General features: G+C 48.2%; 1 protein-coding gene across 4 annotated transcripts in view; it reads left to right on the forward strand.

Annotated features, from left to right (window-relative positions):
- Positions 1-7000, forward strand: part of WDR31 (WD repeat domain 31) — a 21968-nt gene extending 14968 nt beyond the window's left edge. For all 4 annotated transcript variants that reach the window (XM_082198782.1, XM_082198780.1, XM_082198779.1 and 1 more), the window contains exons 8-10: positions 412-553; positions 2051-2213; positions 3596-7000. In XM_082198782.1, coding sequence (XP_082054908.1) covers positions 412-553; positions 2051-2213; positions 3596-3756 — 466 coding nt within the window. In that variant the 3' untranslated portion in view covers positions 3757-7000. The remainder of the gene's footprint in view (positions 1-411; positions 554-2050; positions 2214-3595) is intronic.
- The last annotated feature ends 2810 nt before the right edge of the window (positions 7001-9810 follow it).

Below are 9810 nucleotides of genomic sequence, written 5' to 3' on the forward strand. Positions count from 1 at the left end.
GTGTGTGATCCAAATCCCCAAGCATCTAACCGGCAAATCCCACTAGGTAACTACTGTAAACACTTTTGGGGTATCAATAACAAAGCTCATCTATTCTGACTAAGTCAAACTGAGCTGGTCCATAGGCTGCAAGGGTTGTTGTTGTTGTTGTTGTTGTTACATGCCCCAAACCTTTCACTGCCTTGTGCAAAAGTCTTTTTTTTATTGCCAGAGGTTATACTGGGGAAGAAAGATAAATATAAAATGAGAATAAAATCGCATCCCAGTCATTTTAATCTGTTTTGGTGCTGCTCAAGACTGAAGGGCAGTGGGCGGCCTCTAGCCAGACCTCTCGGGCCGCTTTGGTGGGACAAAATGTCTTTGGGTCAGCCGGCCACCTTGAGCCCTTTCTGCCCCTTTTGTTTGTGGCAGGATCTGGGACAGCCGGGAGCTGCGTGTGGCCCACGTCTTCCCTGCCAAGCAGCATATCCAGACGTCCTGCGATGTTAGTTCAGACGGGCGATACTGTGTCAGCGGCAGCACTGGCTCTGGCGGTGAAGGCTGTGAGGCCACGGTGAGGTCACCACCAGCTGTGGGCTGAGGTGGGAGTGCTGAGCAGTGGTGGTGGTGGGGAGCTTGAACCGTAGAACTGGAGAGGGGGAGACAGGACCCAAAGGGTCATCTTCCTAGCCCAGCCCCCCACCGAGCCTCCCTCTTGGCTCCGTAAAGGGTCTCTCGATATGGCAAACTTCCAAAACAACCCGCAATGTAGCCACCTTTGCTTCCTCAAAACTATCCTGCTCATTGGCGAGGATTCCGGTGTCAGGGTTGGAGCCAGACGCACAAAGAGTATAAATTTGTTGCGTAGCTTCCAATGGCCTGGTCATTGTTTGTTTTAACACTTTCCCTCATCAGTGAAAAGAGAGGGAGAGAGTCCCCTCACTTAGGCTTCCAAACCTAAAAAGACAGGGCGGACGACGTCAGTGGGAAAACGGCTTGGCAATGCCAGGCCAAAGTGGGTGGCAAGGCTGAGCTTCCTCTGAGGAAGGGAGTTGCTGCTGCTGAATTGGTGATACTTTGCAATGCGCTGGTGCCTTTTTCCTTTTGTTGTACAGTGGTACCTCGGGTTAAGTACTTAATTCGTTCTGGAGGTCTGTTCTTAACCTGAAACTGATGAATTTGGATTGCTAAATGGATGACTGTTTATGCTCCCAGAAATTTTTGAAAATGTTTATATTCTGTCCCTGTCTCTCTTAATCACTTGCTTTTTGTTGATTGATAAGATGGTTTGCAACACAAAAAGTGTTTCATTTAAATAACAACAGGAAGGCAAAGGTATATACAGTGGTACTTCGGGTTAATAATAATAATAATAATAATAATAATAATTTATTATTTATACCCCGCCCATCTGGCTGGGCTTCCCCAGCCACTCTGGGCGGCTTCCAAAAGAATATTAAAATACTATAATACATCAAACATTAAAAGCTTCCCGAAACAGGGCTGCCTTCAGATGTCTTCTAAAAGCCTGGTAGTTGTTGTTCTCTTTGACATCTGGTGGGAGGGCATTCCACAGGGCGGGCGCCACTACCGAGAAGGCCCTCTGCCTGGTTCCCTGTAACTTGGCTAAGTTAACTTAACTTGGTTAAGTACTTAATTCGTTCCGGAGGGCCGTTCTTAGCCTTAAACTCTTCTTAACCTGAAGCACCACTTTAGCTAATGGGGCCTCCTGCTACTGCCGCGCCGCCGGAGCACAATTTCTGTTCTCAACCTGAAGCAAAGTTCTTAACCTGAAGCACTATTTCTGGGTTAGCGGAGTCTGTAACCTGAAGCGTATGTAACCCGAGGTACCACTTTATTGTGTTTTACTCATTAAAAGCTGCCTCGCAGGGGAACGTCCCTAAAGGGCACCTTAAACATCTAATTTTTAAAGGTAAATATTGCTGCTCTGATTGACGTTGGAGACCGCAGTGTGTTTTCACTCCAGCTTTGCAACAAGGAAAAGCTCAGTGGCGGAGACAGGAATGAGATTTGGGAGGGCTATGGCTTCACCACGTGCTCTTCCTTCCAGCTCTGGGACCTGCGGCAGGTGAAGTGCCGAGTGCGAGAGTTCTGGGGCCACTCCCAGACCACGGCATCCTGCATCTTCCTCCCTGGGGGCCTCGGGGCCTCCCCGGCCATTGCCACTTCGTCGCATGACTGCACAGTGAGAGTGTGGAGCCAGGACTCTGGAGGTAGAGCGCTCAGCTCCTCTTGCTGGGGGAGATTTGGCTGCAAGGGCCGCCTTGCTAGATCAGCAAAGCTTGAAGGAAGCAAACACATGTTCTTTCACAGACACTTCACTTAAAGAAGTGAAGGCCTGTAGTAATGGCGGGGTGGGGGGAAAAATCTGTAATTCACATTCTCTATCTGTTAAGTCCATCTATATCTGTGCTTTGATTTTTGAAGTTTCCTATCTTGGACGGATGAAAATACTCACTGGAAGGTGATGGGCAGAAGACAAAGGCCCCTTTGTGAGGGGCAGGGTAGAGAGGATCTCACAGGGTGGGGAGACTGAGGGAAGAGGGGGAAGCTGCCAGGTGAGAGATGGGAGAGCTCATTTTTCTGTGTGTGGAATAAGGGTTAAGATATCATTGTGATAGAAGGCCTGGTATTTCTTTTATTTTCTTTTTTCTTCTTTATTTTCTTCTGATGCTTATTCTTGCTTCTTTCCTATTTGCCTTCTTTAGATTAGTTTGGCTTTTATTGTACATACCTCATGTTACGTTTTTTTATGTTGCCTCCCGCGGCAACCCGGAAGTACTGGAAAGGGTTACTTCCAGGTTTTGCCGCTCGCGCATGCGCAGTAGCGCTAAATCACACTTTGCGCATGTGCACAAGCGCCAAATCACACCACACACCTGGGCAGATATGGTGCTTCAGGTTGCGGGCCTTTCATGTTGTGAACGGGCCTCCAGAACGGATCCCGTTCGCAACCAGAGGTTGCTGTATAGTATGTTGTATAGTATGTTGAAAATTCTTAATAAAATTGATAAAAAGGAACCAACAACAACAACAAAAACCCTAATGTGCAGTCCGAGGTGTATGTGTGTGTTCCAAACAAGGAACTTGAGGATTTGCACGAGGTATAGAGGAGGGTATGACTGAACCCTGCATAATTTTACCATGCACAATGTTACACACTTTTATAATGCCCTCCCCTTACTTGCCTTTTCTTGAAATGAAAAAGTCCCAAATGCTGCAAGCTTTCCTCACAGGGGAGTCTTTCAACCCCCTTGGTCTTTTTGGGCACACTTTTCTGTGCCTCTCCCAGTTCTAAAATATTCTTTGTAAGGTCAGGTGAGGTGACTAGAACTGGAGACAGTATTCCTAGTGTGAATTTTTTTTGGGGGGGGGTTCCCTGACTGGCTAGCCTTGCAGCACCGCATCTCATTTCCATGCCGTGACAAGCTTCACCTGTTGAATTTCCACTTTTGGGGTGGCTGTTTGCATAGCCAACCCAAACATTTTGTTGGGCATGTGAAGCAAAGCTGGCCTGACCCTCTACCGAGAGAGGACGAAGGCAGATATTCTCTCCCCGAACACCAACTGACTGCCTCTTTCTTTCTTCTCCTAGCCTGTGTGGCTACTGCCTGCCTTGAAGGAGCCGGGGCTCTGCCTTCGCTGGCCGCCTTCGAGAGCGGCTCACTCCTTTGCGCCAGCTCCAACTCAGGGATTCACTTGCTGAAGTTTAGCTCTGCAAAAGGAACTGACCTCCAAGAAGTGGCCAAGTTCTGAACCCCAGAAACCAGCTTCCATGTGGCGTTGGGGAGCAGCCTTCATGGGGCTATTTGGCTGAAAGCCTTCCATGCTGCTGTGTCAGGGAAGAAGGAAGTGGCACACAGATGGGGGTGCCCGACCGGAAGACTTCAGAGGAGCTGCAGCAAAAGGACACGGGATCTGAGCCCTGCTAGCAAAATTGTAGCTCTGCTTAATGGGTTTAGCCACACCCAGGTGTATAAATGAGAAAGGAATGGACAGTGGAGCTCCTAAAGTGCCCTTCGCTCACTATTGTGTGGGGAAGATGGACCAGATTTTGTAGAAGCGCTTCGTGTTTGTGCATTTGTCATGTCCTGTATCTGAGCCAGTTTTTAAAATATATCTATATATTTATAATTCCAGTAGTTCTCAGGGCATGCACATAAGTGTTTATTCACACACACATACCCCAATTTTATTTTATTTTTGAAAAATCTCACTCTTCAGACCCAAAAATTTCCCAGAACAGCTTGTGGATCACAACAAACAAAACAGTCACTGCCCCTCAGGGTTACAGTTCTTAAAGGCATGGCATAAAAGGAAAACAGATTTGGGAGGGAGGAGGAAAGAAGCAAGTTCAAGTTCTTAATGGCAAGTTCTTCTAATAACCCGCGAGCGTAGGGAAAGCTCAAGGGCAGGAGACAGAGCCGCAAATTGCTCCCTCCTCTTCCCTCCTACAGACCATGCAAGTTGGCACCCATCTGTGGTGGCCACATGGCCCCTGCCTGCCTCCACCTCTCTGCAGCCTTGCCTGGACTCTGTGAAAGGAACGAGGCATGTGTGTGGCAGTGAGGAAATGCTTTCTTCCAAGGTCTTTCTGTGCGAGGTCGCTGCCGCAGTTTGCTGTTGCAGCCGCAGGAAAGCTCTTGTAAACGTTGACCTGCAAACTTCTGTGGCTCAGGACCCCCAGCCATAGCTTGGTCTTTCCTCAGAGCCTGGAGCTGCAGGGAGGTGGCCACCTGAGATGGGAGACGCATTTGGCACCCATGGGTGTCTGCACGCCACTCCTAGGCAAGTGGCCCACACATGGAGGGACAGGACACAGTAACTCAAGGCAGGGAGGAGTCCTTTGGGCTGGCAGCTGCTGACAGGCCTGTTTCTAGCCCTCATGGTGGAAAAGGGTTAAAACAAGTGGGAAGGAGGTGGAAGGACTGAAGAGGCTGGAGGGGGTGGCTTGAGCTTAACTTCCAGCAGCCTGAGGTGAGGGGCCCAGGCTGGAGGGTCCTGCAGTTTTGACGCCACCACAGAATCACAGAAAAACACACAATCTGCCTGTTTCCACAGACTGCAGAATCCAGTGTTTTTTGGTAGATTTTAAAATGTGCCTCTTTTTGTTCCTCTGGTCCACTTGCCTCTGTAGGGCAAAGTGTTCACTTAACCTGCTTAATCTTAAACTTCACCACTCACTTATAATGAGAGAGAGAGAGAGATGTGCTTATTTGCATATGCAAATAGCCACCTTACCCAAAGCAAGTGATCAGCCTTGCACTGTAGCTGATAGAAGGCAGCCAACCAAGCCCAGCTCAGCACTGCAACCTCCAGCATCAGCGCTGCAATCCGAACATTAGGGCTGTGGACAGCAAGAGCCCCAAGACCATCAGGGCAGTGGCACAGAATAGTCCAGGATAGTGGTCCCACAAGAGGCAGCACGTTTCCCAGCATCTGGATACGGGGTGGGCGACAACGAGCTCCCTGGGGTCAGACCCTCGGGGCGCGGCAGCCTTTAGCAATTCCAGGGTCACAAGCACCGCAAAGGCCTCTTCTTCTTTGGCATTCCCTGGCAGCTTCCTGCGCCAGCACAGACGGAAGCCGTCCAGCCAGACCTCCTGCACCTCCCTCATCCACGGGGGGAACTGCTGGACGATGTCCATGTTGACTGGAAGCCTGGGGACTCCTCCACAGGGTAAGGGGACGCTCCCCCTGCAGAGCGGGCACTGGAAGCTCTGGCTTGACTTGAGGAAGACGCACAGCCTGGCCAGCCACTCCAAGCAGAAGGTGTGGGAGCAAGGCAGGAGGCGAGGGGCCCTGAAGACATTGTCGAAGGAGAGGTAGCAAATGGGGCACTCCGCTGCAGGTGCCCCTTCTTCCACTGTTCGGCTTGCAGCGGTAGGAGAAGGGTCCGTCGCTTCCGCCTGCCCCTGGCCAGAACGGGAGCCACTTTCCACAGAATTCAGAACCTCCATAGGGATAGACTTCCCCACCTCACAGGTCCGTGATTCCTGTCTTCCTTGCTGAGGGTGGCCTCACCAACCCTAGTTTGATGATGAGCTCAGATGAGAACCGGAGCCTCTGGAGTTTCTCATGCTGGTGGGACCCTGGCCACAAGAGTCCTCCAGGCTGCTTGAAATCCTGCGGCCACTCCAGACTCAGAGGCCACCTCTGGGAGGGAGCTCTCAGCCCTCATCCCAAGATGGGCTCCTGTGCATCTAACCAGTGAGACTGGGCAACCAGCCTTGTGTTTGACATCTTCCCTCCCTCCTGTGTGGGCAGCGAGTCCTTCTGCTTGCTTAGCAACTGGGGCTGGGCAGGGCTGGCCAGCCTGGTCTGGCAGAGCAACAGCAATGGGGGGGGGGGTATCCCTTTAAATGCTGACGCTCCCTGCATTTCTGTGTCCCTCCCAGCCATTCCACCTCTGCTGCCCAACCTGTTCTTAGCTACACACCTCCTTGAGTTATGTTTAATCTGCAAACAAAAGCTTTTGTTAAGTTGTGGGGGAACATATCAGACGACACAGTGATTCTTCAAACAGCTCTTGTTTATTCACAGGCCAGAACAGAACTGGGCTGGAGGGTTCCGCCAACCTGCTTATATAGAGCTCCACTACAAAAGCAACAGTAACAACTTTCTGTAACTATCCAGTCACTGAATGTCACTTTCAATTCCTTATTTGCATATGTGGACCTGAGTGAAAATTATCTACAGTATCCCCCTGCTGGCCCAGGGTGAGAACTTCAGTACATAACACCTTTGTCCAGGAGGTGACTGCATGCCCTGCAAGTGTCCCAGTTTTCCAGGGACAGTTCCGGAATTACGAAAGTCATCCCAGCTTCTGATTTGATCCCAGAATGTCCCTATTATCCCTGCCAGCACTGCCACTGGCAAAATCCAGGAGGAGGAGGAGCTGGTGCTTGTCCCAAGGGATGGTGGTTGCAGTGTTGGACTTTCTTCGCCAACCGAGTTTGCGCAGTGACTGGGGCGATGGAATAAAAACTTCCCTGCAATATTTTTTGCTTACTTTATTTTTAAATAATAACCGAACAGCTGCAACTCACCGCTCTACACCAGCCACTACCATACAAAGCATTTGGTCAACTTGAATACAGTTTTCAAAATAATCGATTACCCTATCACATCGCTGCATTCGGTGCAGTAGGTAAACTTCCTCTAATTAGTTAAATTAAGATACCTCAGGTGTGCTGCCATGCAGGTTATAATTACAAACACACACCTCTGAGTAGCACCACTGACCACCTCAATATTAAGAAAACCTAACATGCAGCAGCGAGGGAGCATCCCATGACCTCTCCATGGTTGCTGCTGCTGGCCTCCTCCTTAGGCAACTTGTAGTGGCTGCCGGAGAGCGGGCAAGGAGGAGAAGCTGCCCCTTTCTAAAATATATATACTGGTGTGTGCTTTTCCTGGATTATCTCATGAGGATCATCTAGTCCAACCCCCTGCACTGCAGGAATCTTTTGCCCAATGCAGGACTTAAAAACTATAAGGTATAGCATATATTTTTTTCACCCTAGTGACTTGGATGGGTGAGAAAATACAGGACAGCCATTTTAATCAAAATTTGAGATGTATTAGTTAATAAAAATATATATGTCTGTCATGGAACAATATGGAAATATATATATATATCTGTCATGGAACAACCCCATTGAAGAAGGTCACAGGGGCAACCCAAATCTTGTTGCTGGATGTGAAGGGGCCCTCAAAACAGTTCAAGCTTCAGGGCCACAAAACTCCATAGCCTGACTCAGTAGAAAGCAGTTTCCTTTGCTCATATATTACTCTTGCAGTGGGACTTGCATTCTTGCATTTTCTGGGTTTCTGGGTTTGTGCCAGGTAAAGAGTCCGAGAGGTTTTCTCAGGCCTTCTTTTAAAAACTTGAATTGATGGGGATTGAATTAGGGAACTTTAGCATGCAGAGCTGATGCTGCACCACAGAGCCAGCACCCCACCTAAATCCTAAAAGGGAGGTAAAAATAAAATAAAATAAAGGCTCTTTAATATTTTGTGGCACCTGAGCTTTGCCATGTAGTAACACTTCATGAGAATTTTTTATATGAAACGCACTGAGTACAAAGACTGCATTGTGTATGAACTCTTACATCTGGCAAGGAATGTAGAAGCATCATTATAGCTTTGAATCCATTTGCAATTGTAATTCATGGAAGTGACTTGCTGTGACAGCCGAGGTTATAAGTACCTTTTATGCTCTTAAAAACTGATTGCCTTTCATATCCCTAAATCTCTTTGTAGATTTTCCACAAGCATTTTATTCTCGCTCTATGCGTGTGTGTGTGTTTGAGGCAAGTTCTTGACATGACACTGCAATCGCACATGTCGCCATAGAAACCACCTGTGGGACAATTTTGGGGGGATATTTTTTTTGGGGGGGGTTGGGGTTTTTTAAAGTGATGTGGACGTAGTTGCATTTGATCTTGGAGACCGCTTTTGGTTAATGAACAATGAAGAGAAACAGCCTATAATTAAAACACCTTCACTGCGACATTTTAATGATGGGCAATTAAAATGATGGTTTAATTTTGGCTCACATTCATGTTAATTTCCTGTTTTATAAGGAAGGTCAGTGTGCCATTGGTTAAGACTGCAATCCTGCAGCCAGTGACCTAGGATTAAGACCTACTGAACTTAAATGAGCTTAGTCTGGAGTAAATATGTGGACGACTGTACTCTTGGTAAGATAACAAGGGAGAAATATTACCCTGCAGCAAAAATTACTGGGGAATTTTGGATGCCAGGCACACCAAATTTGTGCAAGCAACCTTCTCCAATGCAGTGCCCTCCTCTCTCTTTTTGAACTACAGCTCCCATCAGCCTCAGCAAGCATGGCTATATGGCAAACGTTCCAAGTGTCTCTATTTTCCAGGGACAGTCTCGGGTTTACAGAAGCTGTCCCAGTTTCTGATTTTATCCCAGAATGTCCTGCTTTCCCTTTTGATGTCCAAATTTGCATCAGAGAAATATGGGTATTATGGAATTATCTGACTCCCAAGCCATCTGAAGGCAGCCCTGTATTGGGAAGTTTATTAATATTTAATATTTTATTATGTTTTTATATATGTTGGAAGCTGCCCAGAGTAGTGCGGCAACCCAGTCAGATGGGTGGGGGTATAAATATAATTATCATCATCATGAAATTGTTGTTGTTGTTTAGTCGTTTCCGACTCTTCGTGACCCCATGGACCAGAGCATGCCAGGCACTCCTGTCTTCCACTGCCTCCTGCAGCTTGGTCACACTCATGTTCGTAGCTTCGAGAACACTGTCCAACCATCTCGTCCTCTGTCGTCCCCTTCTCCTTGTGCCCTCCATCTTTCCCAACATCAGGGTCTTTTCCAGGGAGTCTTCATAGGATGTCCCTATATTCATTGAAGAAATGTTGGAGGGTATGCAGCTAGTAAGCGTACATTTGGATGAGGCTGCAAAGGGCGTGGAAGGGCCCAGCCACCGTGGTAACGCCCTTTTCTCCAACCTATGGGCTGCAGCCAAAGTCAGCCGCATTCAGACTACCCCACTGACATTAATGGATGTGGCTGACTTGGCTCAACTCTGACTACCGCCCTATGCATTTGCTGTTTCTAGTTCCACATCTTCAGAACCAAGTAAAATGACACTTTTTGCATTAATTTGCATATGCAAATCAGTGCTGAGAAGGACAGCATGCTTGCTGCCTGCACCCCACATTTCAGCTGGTCCCCGACCCTTTACACCCCTTTCCCCCCAAGCTGGTTCTCCATCCATCCAATCCTTCCTCCCTTTACACAGGTGAAAATGAAGCAAAA

This window comes from Podarcis vaucheri, assembly GCF_965113315.1.
Source record: "Podarcis vaucheri genome assembly, chromosome: 14".
NCBI classification, from domain to species: Eukaryota; Metazoa; Chordata; class Lepidosauria; order Squamata; family Lacertidae; genus Podarcis; species Podarcis vaucheri.